This window comes from Podarcis muralis, chromosome 7 (assembly GCF_964188315.1).
Source record: "Podarcis muralis chromosome 7, rPodMur119.hap1.1, whole genome shotgun sequence".
Lineage (NCBI taxonomy): Eukaryota > Metazoa > Chordata > Lepidosauria > Squamata > Lacertidae > Podarcis > Podarcis muralis.
The window spans coordinates 39,541,068-39,564,626 of record NC_135661.1 but is presented as its reverse complement, the minus strand read 5'-3'; the positions used below and the strand labels follow the sequence as shown (position 1 = coordinate 39,564,626).

At 43.1% G+C, this 23,559-nt stretch overlaps 1 protein-coding gene across 1 annotated transcript in view; it reads left to right on the top strand.

Annotated features, from left to right (window-relative positions):
• Window positions 1–23,559, top strand: part of FTO (FTO alpha-ketoglutarate dependent dioxygenase) — a 247,381-nt gene that overhangs the window by 98,828 nt on the left and 124,994 nt on the right. The window contains exon 8 of the mRNA XM_077931554.1: window positions 13,425–13,549. Within this exon, the coding sequence (XP_077787680.1) occupies window positions 13,425–13,549 (125 nt within the window). The remainder of the gene's footprint in view (window positions 1–13,424; window positions 13,550–23,559) is intronic.

Below are 23,559 nucleotides of genomic sequence, written 5' to 3'. Positions count from 1 at the left end.
TCCGCTCTCGAGGGTTGGGAAGAACCCCCAGAGGTGTGGGGTGCGGAGAGGAGAAATTGCTGCACGTGCAAGTGGGAATGCTTGTCCTGATGGAACGACCTTTTTAGCACCACGTAGAATTCCACCTCCTACCTTGAACCTTTTAAAGTGCTAGGGTCTTATTCCCTTGTGGGCATGCCTGTGATGGGTGGGGCCAGATGCATTTGTACAGTAGGTTACATTCCAGCCATGTAAAAGCCAGAGGTTTCCATATGGGGACATGCCCCCATCCACACACTCATCTATACATCTGTAGACAAGCGAGATGCATTGTCACAGTTCAGGGACACATTCAAGCCAGCAAAAACACTCGTTGAGGGTAAGACCTGGCGAGGAACCAAAGGACCACATAGAAATGCCTTGAAAGACCACATTTGGACCCTAGGATTGAGGTCCCCACCCCTGCTATAGAACCATCAGTGTGATGCATGAAGTATGAGTCTAAAATATGGCAGACAGGAAACAATGGAGAAAGGAGAGGGAAGCAGAGACGGGTAAACAGGGAAGCAGCGTGTGATGTACAGCTGTTTCAGTTTCCTACACCAAGTAGGCAGCCTTTGCCAACCTGGTGCCCTCCTGGTGTTCAGGGCAGCAGTTCTAGGAATGGAGCCATATGCATGGAGAACCTCTGCTCCATTGATGACTGTGATTCTAAAGTCTTCCTTTCATTCCTTGATTTTTTTTAATCCATCTCTATTCTTAAAACCAGATAAATACTCATTTTTAGACTTTTGAAAGAAAAAAAGAATACAATTGTGGAAAGTTCAATGCAACTACTCTATAATATGGCCATCTTAAACTCTCCACCATTGTCTCTCTTTAAAGAGGACTTGGTTGTCATTGTGTTCCAGATCCACACACCACACGCCCCTCCCCATATACTGAAAATCTTTGTTCCTGGGAAGAAAAACCAGCTTCTGAGCCTGATATTGCCGGTATAGCTGAGTGTAAAGAAATTCTGAATCCCGTCCTTTGAGTAAATTCTCAATCTGACACAATAAACATCAGGAGATTGAATTCACCTAATATATTCTTAATCTCAAATAGAGAAAGGGGGGGGGAATGAAACGTGAAACGATTCCCACTGGGGATGCTGTAAATCTTACAAAATACATACGCTTTCTGTTTCAGCATACATCAAAGCGAGGTGGCTCCGGAGATTAGAATATGTTTTTAATCTTAGTTTGATGAGCAAAACTTTCACTGTAATATTTATTATGAGTGGCTTCACTTGTGTTGCCTCTTTTCTTTGTTCTGTTTATACACGGCTTCCTTTCTTCCTGGGGGGAAAAAGAGAGGGAGGGAGAAGAAGTTGGAAGTATCACTTTTCACAAAGCGAAATGATAGTGCAGTGGTTTGTTCATTTTAAGACCAATTGTAAGTCCACGTGGCAGATACAAACTTTCCTTTTGTTGTGCTACCTCCCCAAGGAAAATGCCGCTTTCCAATAGCTTCCCATGACTGCTTCTCATTTCTGTAGGAGTATCAGTAGGTTCAGCTGACTGTGGGAGGATCAAACGGGGAAGGCGAATGGCGGGTTTGAGAAATGTAGCCAATATCTTTTGTTGTTTGCTTAGAAGTTCTGTTTGTTTCCTATGATTCCCCCCCACCCCCAGAAGAGACACAGGGTAGGGGAAAACAATGGATGTTTTTGTCCTGTGTCACACAATCTTTTCCCTTCCTTGACCCCTTGAAGATACTTGGGCTGGGAGGTCCAAAGACCCTGCCCCACACACTGAAAAAATGCACAAGGCTAGCTCTGACCCCAGCAGCTACATCCCCATATTCTGCATGTTAGAAGTGGCTCTTAATACATATTGGTCTTCATGTATAGAGTTCCTCTGTGTGGAAGTGGGGGCTAGCTGGACCAGGGTTCCACCGCATGTGAAGGAGCTCTGCACCCATACATGTGTACCCTCAAGACCCTATTATTGCAAGGCGCTCTATGTGCGCCTGGCCCAGAGGCTCCAGCTGGTGCAAAATGCTGCGGCTCAACTGTTGGTGGGGACAGACTATCGCCAGCTCATAACTGCAGTGCTCAATAGCTTGTACTTGGTGCTTATACATTAGCAGCCTAGCTCAAGAGTCTTGCATCACTTTACAATGCATTAACCATTTGGGCCCAGGATATCTCAAGGACCACCTATTCCCTTGTATCCCTACCTGATCACTGAGGTTTTAGGGGAGTCCGTGTTAGTGGGCCCACATTGGCTTGTATCCACCAGGAACCATGCATTTGGTATTGTGGGACCAATTTTATGGGACTGCCTTCCGGCTGGTGTCAGAAAACCCCCTTGCACCTGAACGTCTGGCAGCTGCTGACATTTTACTTGATGTTTGAATTTATAGTCTTCACTGATTCCTATACAGTGGTGCCTCAGGTTACATACGCTTCAGGTTACATACGCTTCAGGTTACAGACTCCGCTAACCCAGAAATAGTGCTTCAGGTTAAGAACTTTGCTTCAGGATGAGAACAGAAATCGGGCTCTGGTGGCACGGCGGCAGCAGGAGGCCCCATTAGCTAAAGTGGTGCTTCAGGTTAAGAACAGTTTCAGGTTAAGTACTTACCTCCGGAACGAATTAAGTACTTAACCTGAGGTACCACTGTATATATATTGTATTGTATCTTTGTAAACCATTTAGGGACTATTGTAGTTAAGTGGTATATAAATTGAGACAGTTCAGGAATTGGTGATCTATTTTCACTGTGTGTGTGGTAGTCCAATAAATGAAGCTACATCACCTGGGCTATTATTTCAGCAGCCAGGAGGGCTAAACAGCTTGCAAGATCCCGTGCCCTTCTTGTCTGAATTCTCTTCCTGAGGAAAGCAACATTTATGTACGGCAAGCCTTTGTTTATTTCCACGCACAGACACACTCAATCCAGATAGCTCAATGAAGATGTCAGCCCAGGATGCAGCAGCGGTGAAAAAGGCAAATTCTATTGCTAGGGATCATTAGGAAAGGAGCTGAAAATAAAACTGCCGATATCATAATGCTGTTACACAAATCCATGGTGTGACCGCATTTGGAATACTGTGTGCAGTTCTGGTTGCTTCACCTCAAAAAGAAAATTGCGGAGTTGAAAAGGGTTCAGAATATGGCAACCAAAAAGTTTTTCTTCCTCTTATTTATAGCCCTAGAACTCATGGACTGAAGGTAGGAAGATACAGGACAGATAAAAGGAAGGACTTCTTCATGCAGTGCACAGTGGAACGTGCTCCAATAGGAGGCAGTGATGGCTACCAACTTGGATGGCTTTATAAGAAGAGGTTGAGACAAATTCATGGAGGAGAGGGCTGTCAAAGGCTCCTGGCTATGATAGCTATGCTCTGCATCCGGAACTGGAGGCAGTAATGTTTCTGAACACCAGTTGGAGACCACAGGAGGAGGGAGTGCGCTCTCATGCTTCAATCCTGTGGCAGGTTTCCCACAGGCATCTGCTTGACCACTACAGTGGTACCTCAGGTTAAGTACTTAATTTGTTCCGGAGGTCCGTACTTAACCTGAAACTGTTCTTAACCTGAAGCACCACTTTAGCTAATGGGGCCTCCCGCTGCTGCCGCGCCACCAGAGCCCGATTTCTGTTCTCATCCTGAAGCAAAGTTCTTAACTTGAAGCACTATTTCTGGGTTAGCGGAGTCTGTAACCTGAAGCATATGTAACCTGAAGCGTATGTAACCTGAGGTATAAGAACAGAATGCTAGATTGGATGGGCCAATGCTCTTCTTGTGTTTCCTGTTTTGCTCTTTTCCGTTGCCAAACCGAGTGGCTCATGTTTAAAAATGACTATGCAAAAACCGCAAAGAGGTGCCCAGATGGTGATACCTGGTATCACGACACAGCCTAATTGATCAGAAACTACCAGGCATAAATCGGGCAATCTGCTCTCTCCCTCCTCCCTTTGTTTTGTTTTTAACCCCCCCCCTTAATAAAAACCTAAAATTTCAAGTTGCCGGAGTGAAACACGCCACATCTTTAGAGGTCAGATGGGGCTGAAACTCGAACAGCTGTCTGACAAACATCCTGGATTGTTTTTAATTGTCTCCCCTTTCTTTGACAGCAGTAATTCTTGTTTATATTGTCAAGAGGCTTTTCCCCTGAGCGCAAGTGCGCCATCCTCTGAGGTCACATGCTTAACCCCTTGGCATGGCTACAATATAAATGGCCCCCTTTTGTTTTCATTAATACGTATCCAGAGTAGTATATGGGCAGAATGCAAGGCAAGGGGGCATTCACAATACTTAAATAACTTATTGTTAAAAGGGGGGAGGACCAGAGAAAGCATATTTTTTTGTCTCTGTCTCGTGGTGGGTTGGTGCAGGCCGCTTGATTGATTTGCCAAGGGAGAGGACTTTTGTGTGGCATGTTGATCTTTTGACCTGGAATACATCTTACTGACCTTACAGGTTCACTCTCTTTCTTCCTCTCTTAAGAGAACTTTTGTTATTCTAATACATCCAAAACAGTAGGAATAGCTAAGGTTGGCTTGTTTTTGGGCCCACCCCAAAGGTGCTGGCGGGGGTGGGCACAGACTGCTTGCATTCCTTTTTCATGCCTTAACACCTGATGTGCCACCAGATAAAATTTATTTGCAACATGAGAGAAATGGGACACCCAAATGAAACAATTCCCAGAGGGGTAGCCATGTTATTTAGTCTCTTAGCAGCAAAAACAATCCGAGAGTCTTGTGGCACCTTTTAAAGACTAACAGATTTAGTGCGGCTTAAGTCGTCGTGGACTCAAGTCCATAGCTGCATGAAGTGAAAATTCTTAGCTGGCAGGAACATAGAGGAGAAACTAGTAAAGTGGAAGATGAATGGCAATAAAGGTGCAAATATTACAACCAGTGATAACTGGAGCTTGAATATATGCTGAATAGACACTCCAGCCTTTTACAGTAGTAGAATCATAGAATTGTAGGGTTGGAAGGGATCCCAAAGGTCATCCAGTCCAACCTTTTGGGCTCTGACTACTGGCCTGGTTGGGTCACAACGTTAATCTCTGCTCCTGCAGGACCCTGTCATTTATCAATGCAAACTCTTCCACTGAAACCTGAGGTTGTGCATTCAGCTGCAATATGGCAGTTCTGTATGTTTCCAGGTCATTAAAAAAAAAGTGCTTCCCCCAACCCCCTGATTTTTCTTTAAAAAAGTTTGAAAGTTTATTTTATTTTATTTAAGAATGTAAATAAGAATTTAGGGTTTGGGGCTTCAGCTTTAGAACCACCAAACTCCTTGATGTGTTTCAAGTGTGCTTTCTGAAAGACATACTGGCTCATTCTTAGCAAACCCAGCTGAGGAATATGCCCTTGGTATTTTTATATGAAAGCTTCATTTTGCAATTGTTCCTCTGTGTAAATGGAACGTATAAATATACCGTGGAAGGCAAAGGAAGCTATTATCTCTAGAAGATGAGCCAATAATATATGCTTATCAAAGCAGAACACTGCTCTGAAAAACTGCAAGTTATACTTCAGTGAGGATTCATGCCAGAAGGAAGAGCAGTTTACGGTGGTCTCGCCCCTCCCCCTCTTTCAAATTGCATTAATCAGGGTAAAAAAACAAAAGCATCTCTCTCTTTCTGTTGTTCATGTTTGTTTACCTAATTGCAGCTGAAGAAAAATCCAGGTATAGATCTCTGAAATGGAAGCTTAATTAACCGGATTCCTATTTTTGCATCCAAAGTGGAAATACTGAATGTGTGAAGCGAGGGAACAGGACCACCTCCTCCCACCCTGACCTTTGCAAATCCACGAGTTCTTCTACACAGAGAAGAGAGACATGCAGTTTGTATGTGCGTAGGCCGTTTCCCTGAAACAGTGACCCTGCAAAATCTGGCATTCTGACCTTGGTTTCCAGTAGTTTTTGGATGAGCTTAGGGTTGCTTTGACTCATAGCTAAGGCAAGGCTGGCCGATATTCATGATCTCACAAGTATGAACACAGGAAGCTGCCTTATACTGAGTCAAACCACCAGTCCATCTAGCTGAGTATTTTCCACATGGACTGGCTGTGGCTTCCCAGGGCTTTGGGCAGGAGACAATTCTGGATATGCTTGGGATTGAACCTGGGACGTTGTATTCTACAAGGAATTTTTGACTTAGTTCTTGCATAGGGAACATATGTTCAGCCTTGTAGGCAATCTTTGGGTTCAGGATACAGAGGCTGAGGAACAAAAACACATGCTATGCTATAGTCTTCTATTCAGAATGTTTGCAAATATGGTGACTTGTTTCCCTTGTGAGAAGTTAGACCCTCAGCTGGATCCTTTTGCAAATGAGACTTTTTTTGTTGTGTCCTCTTGCTTTCAAAAAAGATTTTCACCACCATCCTGACACACACATTCCTGAATGTTATTTACACTTCATATTATCTTCTGTCTCTGGGTTCACTACAGCTTTTGATGGTTTTGATGTTTTGAGAGGTGAGGGAGATCACAGGCAAATCACAATCTTGTTCATCTATAGATCTGACAGTACAAGTCCAGGTCTGACCAACTGGAGCATCTTTTCCAGCTCGGTTCTCACACTGGGATGGAAAGTCATGGCAGAAAACTTGTGCCACCAACGCAGTGATGAACAAATATGTCAATTTCTGTTTCTCATTTCTTCAGCATTTAGTTCAGTTCTCCACATTTTTGCATTCATTTGCAATTTGAAAACAAAAAGTCTGCATGGAAACGAGTCGGTATCATAGTGCAAATTTCCCCTACTACTGACATTTTTCAAGCAATGCTAGCTAAAATAATGCAATTTATATGTTATTTTCAGTAATACAGCCATTTTAAAGTGCAGTTTCTTTAATCTGCATTTTTTTTTTGGTACACATTATTAGGCTGGAGAACTGCATCACAAAATCCAGGTCAGTGCTAATCTCGAAGTATAGCTGTGTTTTGGTTCACATACTGCTTAGAAATTAGGTAGGTTATCATCATTAAATCTGAAACGAGCTGAATTTCTACCCCATTCCTACCAACTCATGGATCACTGTTCAAGAGACCCTCCTGCCCCTTTCTGAAACTGGAAGACCTCTATACCTTGAGGTCCCTTCCAGGTGCTGCTCTGATTCCAAACACAAAATGTCTCAGCAGCGACTAACAGAGCTCTGCTTTGGAGGGTGTGGGGAGATATCAGGGAGCAGGAGTGTGTGCACAGTTGAATTTGTTTTTTAAAGTTGATGATCAGGGGACCCAGCCCAACCCTTATTCCCAAATGAGGGATCCTTCCTTGAAACAGCTATTTGGCTGAGGCCCAGTGTGGATGGATATTTGCTTGAAAGGTCAATAAAGGTTTTCTGTGGACAGCTGCTGTATCTTTTACCACCTTTGTTATCGGTTGGCATCTGCCTGTCTCGGGCGACAATGTAAGTGTGCACCTTTGGTGGTGAAGCCAAACCGCTGGAGAGTTACACTGTCTGCTGTGGCTGTAGAGACCAATATAGGAGAGGCATGTTTTGTTGCAGCTGGAGCGGAGGAAGACATCCAGTTGTGCTGTTGCAGGTGTACCATGGTGTTTTTTCTTTCTGCATTCCTCCCAGCGGTCATTCCACTGCTGTGGATACACAACCAGATAGTCTGTCTCCAGGCACTGTGGTTGTCCATAAGGGATTCCCACAGGGAAGGGTTAATGTTGCCAGCCTTCATGTCATGTTTGCAGACATCTTTGTAACACAGAGTTGGTCTGCCAACAGGCCTGGTACCTGAAGGCAGCTCCCCATAGATCACTTCCCTGGGGATTGTGCCATCTCCCATTCTGTGGACATTACCTTTTTTTTTATTAGTTGACCTATTTTCTTAGAGAGCTCCCACAGACTTAGACAGAATGTCCTTCTGTGTGGATGTCTTTAGGAGTAAGGCCTTCTCATTTGTCTTTCCCACTTCCTTAAAGTACATAACCTGAATAAGCCAACTTTTCCACTGAGATACCACTGAGATACTGAAATAGATTTTTCTATTTATGGGAAATCCCCCACCAAGGTGGAAATGGGATTTCCCACCATACACTTCTTTTGGGAAGCAAAGGGAATATTGACATCTACAGTGTATATAAAAGATGACTTCTTAAAACGCTGCTAAGTAAATATTTTGGATAATGGAAAGTGCCAAAAGTAATGTTCCTGCCGATGTATGTCGGATACTGCCAAAAAGAGCTTTGTGGAGAGGATTAAAGTTTTTAGCATTGTCATTTTAAGTGGCTTCAAAGGGAAACAGTATTCTTCCTCTATTGCCTTCTTAACTGCCGCAATGAAAACAGAGAGACCCAAAGAGAGAGACTTTTGTTTTGGAATTTGACATCTATGTTGAGTAGGCAGCTCCCCCACTTACTTGACTTCCTTATGCATTTGGGTTCATAGCTTACCATGAATGGATACGGACAAATATATATAAAACTTCCCCTCTAACCCTCGGCACTCTATGTATGCTCTAACAATAAAGGCATTGACTGTCTGTTACGGTTTAGTCATACAGGCCACATGACCCGGAAAACTGTCTGAGGACAAACACCCTAACCACTGCTATAGGTAACAAAGGTGTATTCAGGGTTGGGTTACTCACAAGGCGACTGTGGACCCACAGATGAGTCCTCACTATTTAGCCTGCTCCTGGACCTCTTAGCACCAGCACTTTGAAGACTGAAGGGTGGCTCCACCTTCTCCACCTCTCAGAGCTCCAAGAGGGCTCTTCTGAGGGGTCCTCTGTACTGGTTCCAGGAGAGCCCTTCCTGTTCATCAAGGTCCTTGACCTGTGGAGTGGGTCTGGTTTATCCTTCAAGGACTTGGTGTCTGGCACCAGGTCACGGTTAATACTGTGGAGGCCTTTGTGACTGAAGCACCTTACTTCTAACCTTTTGATGTGCTTCCCCTCCCTTTGCTATGTTTACCTGTTGCTGCTTTATTTGTACTCCATTCTACAAAAGCTTCATGGTATCCCAAGTCTCATCATTATTTTTGCTTCCATCACAGATTAATAGGGACATCCCTCTGGAAACTTTGCAAACCACTTGAGATTTTGAGTTGGAGGGTGATATAACCATGTTTTAAATAAACAAACTAAAACTCCATAATTCATTTTAGCTTAAATTAGAGTCATTGCCAAGTTCATCTCATTCCCCCCTCCCTCCCCCCCAAATCCCTGATGTCTGGGGTCTTATTTGACCCCAGTATTTCACCCTCCATGTGTAGCTGAATAAGTGAGTTCTGATCTGAGTCCTACTCGGAGTAGACCCATTGACGTTAATGGACATGGTTAACTTTGTTAGGCCTATTAATTTCAAGGGGTCTACTCTGTGTAGGAATTAGTTGGATACAGCCCAACAAGTCAATCTTCCAGCAACACAATTCCAGAGAAACATGCTTTTTAAATTAATAGATTGATCTTGTTTCTTTAATGAAGCCTTATGATTTGTCCTTTCAGCTGATAGGAAGCCTGTATGTGTTTTGTATTTTTCATTAAGGTTCCCCCACCCCATTTCTATTTTTGTTTATTTTATAGGTTCTTTGAGGGTAGCTGATGTTTTTACCTGTTGTCATGATTTCTATGACTCCGGGGGAGAAAGCTCTTAATAATAATCTCTTGCCTGTTAGCTCCCATGAGTCTGTCTTCATTGTATAGGCTGCATATCGCAACTGTAAGAGTAGAATGTACTGAGCTTTAAACAAGTCTATTAGGCTCACCGCAGCCAAGAAGGAAAAAGAAAAAGAAACCCTTGGAAAATTGCTGAAAGGAAAGAAAAAGGCTTGGCTGGGGGGTGGGGGGAGAAGCAACAATTTTGTAAACCCTGCAAAGGTCAGAAAAAGGCTTTTGGTAAGTATGCAGAGGCTAGAAATCAAATCCCATTTCCTATCATAAGAAACCAGTTGTTTTTAGCAGCAGTGGTTAATGTACTATATGTGAAAGATTTAAGACTCGCTGGAAAAGCTTTGCTCCTGTTTTATTGGGCTGCTATTGAAAAGCCAACAGCATAACTTCAACTAGGTGCTTTGAGATTTCTTAATGGGCTGTCAAGGGCAAGACACCAGGTCTGTGCTATACTAGCTCTTTCCTGTACATTAAAACAACAGGGGCCAAAATGATCATATACAGAAATATGAATTACTTGATGCGTTCCCTGTTCCATATGGTCCGCCGTGTCTTCGGCAATTAATCATGTTACAGAATCAGTTGAGTGCTCTCCGAAGCATTGAAGTCAACATTTTAGTTATACCTGTGCAAGGCGAAGGGTGGGGAGGTAAAAGGGGTTGCAGGCGTAAAAGTAGCAGGATGAGAAGTTTCTGGCGCCAACGTCTGAGCAGCTGGATTTTATAAACAATTTCTTTTCTTCCCCCCTCCCCTTTCCTCATCACTTCTCTGCTCTCCTCCCTTTGCTTTCTTCCACTCCACAAACACAGTACCATTTTTCAACATGGTCCCCCCTCCGCACCAAAAAAGTTGTTGAGTGAAACTTTGATATCAAGCATGACATGCTGTAAACAAAATAGGACCAGTGTTTGAGCGTAATATGTCCAAATTGCTGGGTGATAACTTAAAACATGCCAGCCACTTTCACCATAGCAATTGCCAACACGGCCCCGTTACATGCTGTGTATGCCGATGAGATATACAAGCTACCATTGATATACATCATCCAAGTCCTAGCCAACATGCATGCCTTCGAGATCTCAAGTTAAATTCTACTTTTAGTTGCATCCAACTCTTGTCACGATACTGTCATTTCCCCACCATAAAGCAACTAAAACAAGCTGGACAATTAGCAGAAGGTGAATCTCACTGCTTGCAAACACATGTCTTATCCGCACCGCCATTTCTCTTTGCTATTGATTATTGGCTGTTGGACTGCTTTCCTTGAAGTGGGAAGAGCTTAGCAAGGGCTCAGAGGTTTATCCTGCTAATCTCTTTGGAAATACTAACGAGTACATTAGATCTCCTGGTGAAAACCTCATTTGTTGACAAAATAAAGCAAGACTCTGAAAACAGCCTTCTCTGCTCTGGTTTAAATCTGGAGTATTTGTTTTCCAGAACACAGGGAGAAATGAAATGTGTGGAATCATGGCACTGTTCTGCAGGAAGTGGAGTGGCTGTGACAGGAGCCCAGAGCTTTTTCTGAGCACTAAGTTAATTGATGAGAATAACGATTCTAAAAACATTGCTTGTGACTTTCCAATGGCAAGCAATGTCTTGTTATCTCTGTTGGGGCCTACTCAGGATGTGCTTTCACCAGCATAGGGAGCAGAGGAAAGATAGCTTCATCAGGTCCTAAGCATTAGCACCCTCCAAAAAGTCTCTGCTGAGAGACTGATGAGATAAAGCAGACCTGCAGGGTTTGTTTGTTTGTTCTGCTGACCTTGTGTGCCAAGCACATCTTGGGGGAAGAAGAGGGATGCCCTGAACCAAAGCTGAGTCCAGTTTTCAAATCTGAAGGCTTCACTCAACATTGGGTAAAACAAAGTTTCTGTAGACAATTATCTGTCATTAAAGATCATTACATAGACGAAGAACCCAGAGTTGACCTTTCTTTGATAGTGTGCAAAGCATTCAGAAGAAGACTCTCCCATCTTCTAGGGACAGGAGTCATACCAGTAAACTTTTTGATGGATTCCTTAAAAAAAAAATATCAGTGTTGATTTGAGGAAATGGCTTTCCCAGTTGATAACATCTTTGACTACATTTCTTGAACTCTTGACCTCTCACTGTCAGGGCACATCTTTTCACCTTCTAACCCTTTATTTAACTCAGGTTCCTAAAATGGGATGAACATTGGAAAGCCTTTAATGAACCATATTTTTTCCTCTTAGGCTTCAATCCTGCCCACGGTTTCAGCAAAAAAGTCAATTGGAATCTGTTGGGTGCAGCCATCTAATTATAGACATGGCTATTTTGGTTTTGTGTTAATTATATTATATGGACTTCATTCTTATTTTTAAGAAATTGCTTAATAGGATTAGTAAAAAAATAAGGATAGTAGGAGGGTGGGAAATAACAACAACAGCATTATTATTATTATTATTATTATTATTATTATTATTATATTGTTTTTTGATTGGGGTTGGGCAAACCCACTGAGATTTTCCCCAACTTGTCTCAGGTTTTTCCCCCTGACCTCATCTCTCCCCCTTTCAAATGGGAAAATTCCAGAAAAGTCCACTAAATCCAAACTGGACCCTTCAATTTCTCCACCCCTTGAAACAAGATGATCAGTCACATGCTAGATTTTGGACTGCTTGGACTGCTTCAAGTAGGCAACTTGTTCTGACAACTTCCAGAGTAAAGTTGAGCCATGTTCAAGCCTGGACAGCTGCCATAAGCCCTATCCCATCTCAGTGAAGAATTGATCTCTGGGGGTCTCAAACTCCTTTATTTAGCAGATGTTACTCTCTTAGCGAACCTGTTGGTCTCTCAAGTCATCAAGAATAGGTGAACATGGGGTCTTGGGCATTTGGCAGTGTCATCTCCAGGTAGATATGGGAAAGACCACTGCCTGAAACCCTGGAGAGCCACTGCCAGTCAGTGTAGGCAATACTGAGTGAAATGGATCAATGTCTGATACTGTATTAAGCATCTTCCAGTGTTCCTTTCAACTATCTAAGACGTGTGCCCCACTGCACACCCACTAAGGAGTGCACTTCAGTGAATTTTGTTGGACTTAGTTCTGTGTAAAAAATGCATAGTATCTGGCCATAAGAGTGATTTATATGTTAGATTCTCTTACAGTTTTACATAGCTGTAAAATTGCTTAAAAGAGACATGCCTGTGTTTTCAACACCCGGACAGTGTTTTTCTCAATGCAAACATTATTTTGCTGAATGATTCATTTTATTAACAAAGGGAGGGAAAGAATAAGAAGCAGTTAAAAGGGAGAAGTAGGAAATCTCTATACAAATCAGCATTACAGAGATTTTCTACTTCTTCCTGTCTGTAACAGGCGAAGTTCAAGAAAAATTAAAGCGTTCCCCCCGCGATCATTAGAGGTGGGGTGGTGGTGGAGGGGAGCAGGCCTCATTCACACTTTCTAATAACAATTCACCCATACAAGGACAAAAGAAAAGCAATTCTGTCTGGCAAAAATGTGAAAATTACACCTAGAATGCCTGGTCTGTGGTATTACTTAGGGCAACGATGCTTTGAGGTTTTACCTCGCATTCCGTGTACTTTGATTAAAAACCAGATAGATGGTGGCCATTTTGGACCATCATTTACTGTATTGATTTGGGAGCTGGGGAACCGTAATAAAAAAAGAAAGAAGGGCCATTGATTTACTGTCTCTATTTGCTTATGGGCTTTTTAATTAATTTTATGCTTTGTTTCCTATTTTTGGATTGTAATGTTTATGGCCTACCCCCCCCCTTTCTGTTTTCTTCCAACCCACCCCTCTCCCTTGCTGCCCAAGACAAGCCTACTGCTCTGTGAATTCAGGAAAGAGGAACAGGCGGAGGAACAAAGGAAGGAACGAATCAGCTGCCTCCTGCCCATTCTTGAAGAGCGTCAGGAGCTACGGCAGGATTGGCTTGCAAGGTGAGGACGTGATGCAGGCGTGCCTATTTTAGGGGTCTGGCGGCACCTCAGCCCCCTCAATTTTTGTTTTAAAAGGGCCAGCCCCCCTCAAAGTTGAGGAGGTAGTAAGCCTGTTTCCGGCCTGTACTGCTTTAGACTGGTGGTGGGAATTAACTTGATGGAATTCTCTTTGAGAGCTCGAAAGCTGGCATGTCCCAAGCAAGGCTAGAACTCTTCTCCTTGATGTCTAGTTTTCTAAGTGCAGAGACGTTTTTATTTTCTGCAGAGCAGCATTGTGAATGCGGTTATGTTTGCCCCTTCCCTGACCTGAAGTTCACCAACTGCTTTTCCCACACCCAAAAGAACTTGGCCTATTTCTCAGTTGACTTTAGCTCACCATGTGTTGATGATGGTGATGGTAGAAGGGACTAAAGGCACACTGCAGGGTTGTTGTCAGCCAAAACTTTAATTTGGGTTGCCTCTTGCATTTAAAGTGAGATTTTATTAAATACTGATTGATACTTTCCCTTCCTTTTTCTAAAAAAAAGAAAAGAAAATTTATTTGGCCATCCCTCTACTGTTGCATTTTCAAAACAAGCAGTTGTCTGCAAAACATATTTGTGTGTTGGGCCCTGCACCGTAGATACATTTTTGTGCATGAGAAAAATGAAAACAAGAATTTGACAGTTTTGGACAGCATTATATGGCTGGGAGATTGGGGCACACACAGATCTGAGCAGAAATTTGTGGGAAATGTTGTATATAAATAAACTGATATGACCCGGTAAAACAGCAGCAAAAAAGAAAAGGGGGGGGGGGGGAGCAGCAAAACATATCCAGCAAATCATCATCTTCTGTTAAATGTCTGGGAGAACTGATAAAGGTGTTGCTTTTTTTACTTGGTGCCAATAGAATGTTAATGATGGTGTCAGGTAGATCTTACTGGAAAAAGCATTCCACAAACTGGGAGCCCCAGTGGAGGAAAACTGTGCCTTGTTTCTACCCTCCAAAACTCCCTTATAGGGAGCACCCAGAGGAGGACCTCAAAAGACGTCCAAAGAATACAGACAGGTTTATAATGGGAGAGCCACTTTGAAAGATAATTGAGGTCTGGAGCTGGGTTGGGCTTTCTATGTAAAAAAAAAAAAGCACTTTGAATTGAGCCAGTGCATCTGTGCCTAGATTGGTGTTTCAAACTAGCAGCGAATGCCCACTTTCTGGGGACAACACCGTACCAGATGTTGGTTTCCTCAAGCCAGTTAAATGGATTCTTCTCAGGGAGCCTCTTTGTGCAGATGGGTTCTACCCACCAGATTTGAGGTTTTAGAAGTTTCGCCTTCAGTTCCACAGGGTCTGTGCCCAGCAACGAATACCTCCTCTGTTTAGACTGAGCACTGTGGGTTAGAAACGTAACAAACTAAAAATGGAAAAGTCAGGGTAGTGTGTGCACATACATATATTTTAAAGAAAACATAACAAATGTAACTCAGTGAGTGGATCAATTTAGCAGGACAAATAATCACCAAGCAGCACCGTAGGGAGATGAGGGGGAGAGGACTCCCTCTTGGAAAGAATCTAGTTACACGGTTTTCTGGCCTTTTCCCTTACAACTACCAATTTAGTCAGAAGCTGGAGCCAACAGACATAATTTAGCTTCTAGAACAAAAATGGTAAGTACTTTGCAGGCATCAGGGTGGAGAGGGGAAGGGGAGGAACAGGGGGCATGTGTGGGGAGAGACTTAGCAGCAGACGAAATGCAGGCCTCATTAAAACTAAACACCTGAAAGAAAATTTCAAGAGCATGGTGTCTTGAAAGCCTTAGAAAAGACAGTGCCCCCAGAGTATTAAATAACTGTAATCGGTTTCCCCTCTCCTCTGACTCACATTTGATGTTTCTCATCACACTGACCTATCTTAAAGAGTCCCATCCATATGATCCACATAAACAGACTGTTACCATATCCCGCACTTTTTACCTCTTCAAAGGTTTGGAGAGATGTCTGGAATGGAGGCGCTGACGATAGTAGCCGTCAAGCGTTCGCTGGGGTGGTGAAAGTTATAAAACATCCGCCGAGGCTCTGGAGGAGCAGCCCCTGTGTTTTAGAGATCAGCCTATTGTGTACTTTGGAATTACACAAGAAAAATGTGCTTCGACAGGAAATAATTAGCGCTTGTCAAAGGCCAGGCAATAGGTTATAGTATTTTACTTTCAGCAAGCCATCAGGGGATCAGCCAGATTAGATAATAGATTTTTTTCTCTCTCCTTTTCCCCTTCTCTGGAAGTTAAATACAGATGACTCTAATTACCTTACGTTGTGCATTAGAGAAGACATATTATGAACAATGCAACTTGGAGAAATTTAGGTCAAGTAGATCAGAGGGAAAACAGCCAGAGCTGGTTGGGGGGGGGGAGAGACTCTGTAAGTATTCGTGTATATTTAACGGGTTTATACAAGTACTGTAGTTTTGGCTGTGAGCTCCCTTGTAAAACTGAAAATTTGAGATGTGTGTCCCACTAAATCATATTCCTTTTCTTCCCCAGAGTTTTCACCCTATATTGTCCTGACACTCAAGTAATGGCTGTAGCCCTGAGTAGCTAATTTGTGGCCTCTCAGAAGGTGTTGAACTCTGACTCCCATCTGCCCCAGCCAGTGCGGGCAATGACTAGGGAAGACGTGAGTTGCAGTCCTGCATTGTCTAGAGAGCCACGAATTAGCCATGCCTGCTAAAGAGCAGGGTTGGCCAATGCGGTGCCCTCCAGATGTTGGACTACAACTCCCACAAGTCCCAGCCAGCATAGGCAAAGGCCCACTGGAGGAAGCCTCCTATAATGGAAGGGGCGCTGCCCTATTGGGGAAGTGCTTGAATCCAGTGGTGTAGTGGGATTGCGGCTCTGCTGCGGTTTCTGGACTGGATTCTTTAGACTATGAAGTTAAGAGTAGTGCAGCCTCATAAAGCCATGGAGATGGTGGCAAGCTGGGGTTCTACGAGTGCTGGAGTCATTTGAGCTGGGTGCTGAGGGCAGCTTTTACCTTCTCTCTGCCTCCTCTGAGTTTTATTTATTTATTGCAGGGAATTATAGAGTTGAGGGTCATCTAGCCCAACCCCTCGCAGTGCAGGAATCTCAACTAGAGCATGACCCATGGCCATCCAACCACTCCTTAAGGAGGGCTTACCACCTGCTGCTCTACTGCCACTGAACTACAATTGTTTTTAAGCACTATATATAGATGCAATTTTTTTTAAAAAAACTCCAGTTGAATCCTTAAAACCAAACATTAATTAAAAATGCCTGCTGGATTAAATGAACCTTCAGCAAGTGGGGGGAACCTGTCTGTTCTTAGCTGGGAGTTCCATAAAACTGGGCTAACACACTTCTTCTAGTGGATAGGAGTTGTGCATCTAAGCCAATGGTGGACTACTGTCTCCCCTAATGACCTCTGTTCTCAGGCAAGGATATGAGGGATTAGGTAAAAGTAAAGAGACCCCTGACCGTTAGGTCCAGTCGTGGACGACTCTGGAGTTGCGGTGCTCATCTCGCTCTATAGGCCGAGGGAGCCAGCGTACAGCTGGTCATGTGGCCAGCATGACTAAGCCGCTTTCTGGCGAACTAGAGCAGCGCACGGAAATGTCGTTTACCTTCCCACCGGAGCAGTACCTATTTATCTACTTGCACTTTGACGCACTTTTGAACTGCTAGGTTGGCAGGAGTTGGGACCGAGCAACGGGATTCGAACTGCCGACCTTCTGATCAGCAAACCCTAGGCTCTGTGGTTCCTTATAAATTAACACAAGAACCTTGCACCTGGACTCATCCTGTGAGCTTGGGGAGTGTGTCAGCTACAAAGTGCTTGCAGTATGTACCAAAAAGGAATGAGCCAGGGCTTCATGTGTGCATGCCACTGTTTTGTGGGAGAGTGTAAAACAACAACAGGCATGTGTGACAGCACGTGTTCCGTTCATCTCTGTGAGAATTGAAACTTCTATTTTAAAAGCTTTGAATCTCTAGTCCCGATGGGTGTGAAAACAGTCTTGAAAACTCAGCAGTGCTGGCTGAAATCTCAGAACCCAGCAAGGCAGCTGGCAAGATATTTGGTGGTTGGGTCTTGTTGGCTTTGGTCTTTTCACAAGTAGCAAAACACAGAAGTCTGCCGAGTACAAAGGGGTAGTGGTGAAAATTTGCTTAAGGTAGCAGAACTCAACATTTCTTTGGTACAGAATGCAGCTTGCTTGAGCAAGCTTTATTTATTTAGCATGCAGAATGAGTTGAACTAGCATGCAATGAGGGCTGCTTTTCTATGGCAATCTGATTATGAAGATATAGCAGTTCCAGTTTGGTTGGACTCCATTTCTGGAGAAGCTTGCCATTGCTCATTCTTGCTCATTATTCAGAGACAATCCTAAAGAGGTACCATAGCTTGGGTATACAGGGCAAACTTTGCACACAGAAGGTCCCCAAGTAAACAAGCCAGTTTCTAATCCATGGTTTGAAGTTGTCTTGTTTTTGAAACTCTGTGAAGTTTGATGTAAGCCAGAATACAATACAATATAATACAAGTCAACTTCCTTTGAAAATGTAGATAATTTTCACAGAAGTCTTCCTGGGTGCATAGGAGGAGGAAGAGGCAGACACAATGTTCCACTTGGGTTTGCTGCAGCTTCTCCATGTAGTGCTAAACCATGCAAAGTCCATGCAAATGCAGCCAGTGACCTGCTTAGCTCATATTACCAGGCCAGGTTTATTTTACTGTGGTTTATTAAACCCTAATTTAGTCTTATGCATGAACCCTGCCCAGTCACTTAACTGTGATTTGTTTACTGCCAAGAAACCATGGTGTGAAGCTGTGGTTTGTTGTTGGTTTTGGACTTCAATTTATTTTAACCACCATTTGGTGTTATATGAGAATCCAGCACCTTTCCTTCACTATGGTTTGTCTGAGCACTGAACACCAAATGCTCACCAAACTGCAAAGACATGAGGGAAGAGCTGCTGGAAAACTATGCCAGACTTTGGAGAAACAAGCCATGGTTTCTTTGCCTGCCTGCCAACCTGCCTGCATGTGCTACAACCCATGGTTAACTCATAGCTTGTTAAACAAACCATGGCTTAGCAGATGATGTCGTGTGTTAAAATGGTAGCTCTTCGTTTCCTATAAAATTGAACATGAACTGATATTAATTGGCTAAATTTGCAATGCATCATCATCATAATAATTATTAGAATCTTCTTGGGTATGTGTCTTTTATTTCTTAGAAATCCTCTTGGTTTTTGTAATGTGCTTACAACAGACCCACCCCTTGAATCTTAGTCAAGTTTGCAGAAGTTCCTTATCCAGCCATCTCAGGTCTTTTCTTGCACTGGCAGGGCAGAGAGCATTCTGGAGGATGGAAGTCTTCCAGCAGCATCCCTGTCTGGATCTAAAGAGGATCAAGCTGCCCAGTGTTTGTTGGTTGTTTTAAAGCAGACTTGGTGTGTTAGCGACCCAGTACACAGAGCGACAGCAGTTATAGGAAAAAGAACAGGATATAAATAGGGAAGGAGGAAGGATGTGAATATGCTCAGAGTGTTAACAGAATCAACCAAAGGTTCCTAAAGGCTGCCGTTTGTTTATTCTGCGAGATAGGGTCTGATGGACAGATTGTTATAGCTGTTAAAGAGCTTCTTGAGGCCTTTGAGCTGACCTCTTCTTGACCTCTGCTTACAAGAGGTCATCTTTCTCTTAATAAAGTAAAGGCAGCTTCTCACGTCCTACTGTAGAGTCAGAAAGCTAAAAGAGTGCGGCTGTGAATTTCAAACCTGCCATGAAGACAACCCCCCACAAAAAAGTGGGGAGGGGGGAAGGAATCTCCTTGTATTTTAGGGTCACTGTCTGATAATGAAAATTATTACCAAATTGCAAGGAAATTTAACTGCAATAAGCAAGCATAGGGAGATGGGGCCTAGTCTATTGGGTTTGATAAATGAAGTGTGAAGTCGCCCATCTGGCTCAAGGCGTCTCTCTCTCTCTCTCTCTCTCTCTCTCTCTCTCTCTCTCTCCCTCTCTCCCCTTCTCTTCTCTCCTCTCCTCCCCTTTGACCAAAGGGAAGCATTTTAAAACAACCACGGTACATATAGAATCAATGACCCATAAGGAGAGCTGGAATAGATTAAGAGTTAATGGCGACCATGGAAGAAATGAACCCATGACGAGACAAAGAGAAGACAGGGGAAAGTGCAGTTTAGTATCTATCTCATCCCTCCTTTAGTTTATGAAAGTTGTGCAGTCCTATGCTATCTGCGTTGAGAAGTAAGTTCCATTGGCTTTAATGGGTCTTACAGTCAGGTAAGCATGCAGAGGACTGAGTCTTCTCAATACTGCTTTTTAATCAACAATAATAGGTTCTCTGCTTTTTCTCATCAAACATGGCAAGGGGCAGATTATTCTGCTGTTTAACTGCTTAAAGACTACATATTTTATGCCAAAATGCTGGTTGTAGCTATTCATTTATATAGCATCATGGCTATTTAGAGTTTTCATAACCATGAAAGATGTGTCTCAGTGGGCATTAGTGTGATGGATAGATATTAAAAAGATAAAATGTATTTCTGTTTTTAAAAAGTGTACTCTATGTAGGCATGTAGACCTTTCTTTGCATTAATTCCATCTGTGGCTTAGGAAGACATTTTATGGAAAAGAATTCAGTATGATATCACATGCACCTCTTAATTTAGGAGACAAACCTCATAACATTTTCGAACTCATTGAAATGGTTGTTGCTGGTAACACACAGCTGATAAAGGTGAGTGTCTCTGTGTGAAGTGTTTGTTAGTTCTTGAACAAACTTCTTTATCAGTTCTCTGGCAAGCTTCTTCAAAAACCTGAATCTAAGACTAGTCTCTACATTCTGGAGCTAAGATGGCTCTCTAGCTTTGATGCTGGTGCACAATGAACATTTTAGGTATCCCCAGGCTTTTAGGCATCACTGGGCTGGTACTGTAAACACAAAAACAGATAATAAAAGACCATGGCCCAAGGCAAATAATAATAATAATAGTTTTTATTCATCTTATACAGCAGAAAAATGTTAATTGATTCAAACTATTGATTCCAAACAGGAATTAATCAGAGGTTATTGTCTAGTTGAATAATAAAACGAAAACACATACCCACCCATGTTTTATAATAACTTTAACACAATAGACAAATAGTTTATAGATTTGGTTACTGTAGCAGTTTGTTAAAGTGCCATATGAATGGTAACACTGATTTAAATTAAATTGCCTTTATGCTCAATTTAGGGGGGAAATGTCTTCTGTCAGTAATTTCCTTGTCCCTCTGATATCTGTCACTTCTCAGTTTCTTGTGGCTGCTGACATCTAGTAAGATTGACAAGGACTCTTCTTCCATACCTAACCCCCCTCAACACCCTAAAAAAGTGGAAATGCTAGGATTGTGCATGTTCCAAATAATGAAGCCAATTAGAGTGAATTACGTAAAGAACTTGGGTTCCTGCCTTGGGTCACCTTGCCAGCAAGATATCTCAAGCTGGATCGGTGGCTTCTTAAGCTTCTGAGTCACTCTCTTATCTTAGTTTTTTCAGAATGTTAAGCCACCCCACCCCATTCGACTCTTTTCTGAGAAACAAAACCAAGTAGACTGTGGAAATGGCCAGAGCTTGAGAGAGAAGGGATATCACCAAGGAACCCGTGTCCCTCTAGAAGTTGTTGGACTCCGACTTCCACCAGCCCCAGCCAGCATGACCAATGGTCAGGGACGATGGGAATTGGAGTCCAGCAACTTCAGGGGGGGACATCTGATTGTCTCTCCTTGCTGTAGATGGATGGTGTTTGTAGTCTGAGTGGGACCTCCTGCAGAAGTTGAAGGCCAAGCAAAACCTTGGGCAGCTCTTGTTTTACTGCTCCTAGAGCCCACTTCTGGGGAGCAACAGGTTCCCCACCCACGATGTGACCATACACCCTAAAAATCAGCACTGTTGGGATTCCTTCTCCTCTTTCTTTCTTTCTTTCTTTCTTTCTTTCTTTCTTTCTTTCTTTCTTTCTTCAGTTCCCCATTTTTGAATCTCTGACATAGACCATTCCTTCTGCACCTCAACAATCTTTCCTCCCAGCAAGCATTCCAAACTCTGTAATCCATGATGTGAATTCAGACTGTGCTCCTTGTTTACACCGGCTTTGGTAGTTGCAATACGTGAAGGATAGTTAGAGGTGGCTTGGAATTCTGGTAGCTTGGTGACCTCCCCACCTCCACCACTTTCCTTACCACTCGGACTCTGCAAGTGGAGGGGAACTAAAATGGTCAGGCTTCCTGGCTGTGTAGGATGGCAGAAGCCCAGCACATCACAGGACTGACAAATGTATAATCTGTGAAGACAGAGTGTTAGCTCCATCATCTGACAGTTGAACCACAAAGTGGCATTAGTATCAGCTGTCATCGTGCCTGTTAAAAACAATGGTGTCTGCCAGAGGCAGCTGGCTTGTGCAGGAGGAAAGTGTGTGACTCTTGCTTGGTTTTCAAGTACCAAATTGGTGTTGCAACTGGGAATACAAAATGACTCCCTGGGGAACAAGGAAATAGCCAATATTTACTTTTAATCTGCTTGTCGAGGATTTTGATTTCCAAGACATCCATCCATCCATCCATTCTGTCCCTTTTCCTGAATGTCCTTTATGCCTCATAAATGGAAATCTTCATAAAATCTGCTCACATACTGAATACAGGAGGTGAAACTGTATATAAAAATAGACATTTAGGATTTAAACCATCCCAGAGATGGATTACATTTTTTCACCTTCCCAAGAAATGACCCCATAATATTGGTGGTGTTCAGAACTGGTAGGGCCTTTGGTGCTTTTGTTGCACTTCATAATAAGTACAACTTTAAAGTGGGATGATGTTCATATGACAATCTAGGTTAGTAAACCAGCATTGCAGGTGCCCCATTCAAACTCTGAACTCATATTTTCTTTTATGAATTCTTCGTTCCAATCCACACATGCCCATATTAGCCCCTTTGAAGTGTTAAAACTCAATAATGTGGCTCAGTGGTAGAACATCTGCTTTGCATGCAGAAGATCCCAGTTCCAGTCTCCAACATCGCCAAGTAGGACTGGGAGAGACCTGTCTGAAACCCTCGAGTTCTACTGCCAGTCAATGTAAACAATATTGATCTAGATAAACCAATGGCCTGACTCAATATAAGACAGCTTTATGTGTTCCTCTCAAAATATTCACCCCCCTCCCAAATAGAAGAAATAAGCAAAGTTTTGATGTGAGGACTAAAGGAAGGAAATAAGTGAGCCTTCTCTAGAAGGGACTTATAGCCCGGATAGCTCAGTTGGTTAAAGCATGGTGCTGATAGTACCTAAGTTGCAGGTTCGATCTCCATATGAGGCAGCTGCATATTCCTGCATAGCAAAGGGTTGGACTACATGATCCTCAGGGTCCCATCCAATTCTATGATTCTATGACTTCTGTGATCTAGGTGTCACTAATGAGGAGGGCCCCTTGACTTCTCATCATCTATCAACATCTCAGATAGTTGAGGGCATAGAAAGCAAGGCCTCCAAAAATGATCTGAGGGGAGGGCAGGTTCATGTGGGAGTGGGTTGTATATACTTCTGGCCAGTACAGTGGTGCCCCGCAAGACGAATGCCTTGCAAGGCGAAAAACTCGCTAGACGAAAGGGTTTTCTATTTTTTGAGTTGTTCCGCAAGACAAATTTCCCTATGGGCTTGCTTCGCAAGACGAAACGTCTTGTGAGTTCTTGCGAGTTTGTTTCCTTTTTCTTAAAGCCGCTAAGCCGTTAATAGCCGCTAAGCCGTTAATAGCCGCTAAGCCGCTAATAGCCGTGCTTCGCAAGACAAAAAAACTGCAAGACGAAGAGACTCGCGGAATGGATTAATTTCGTCTTGTGAGGCACCACTGTACTATTTTTCTGGGGAAAGAAGAGCTGGACCTCACCATGAATACCTCCCCCAATCTCTTATAATGTCAATGGTGCTGGAACTGAGTTCCTGCAAGTTCCAGCTG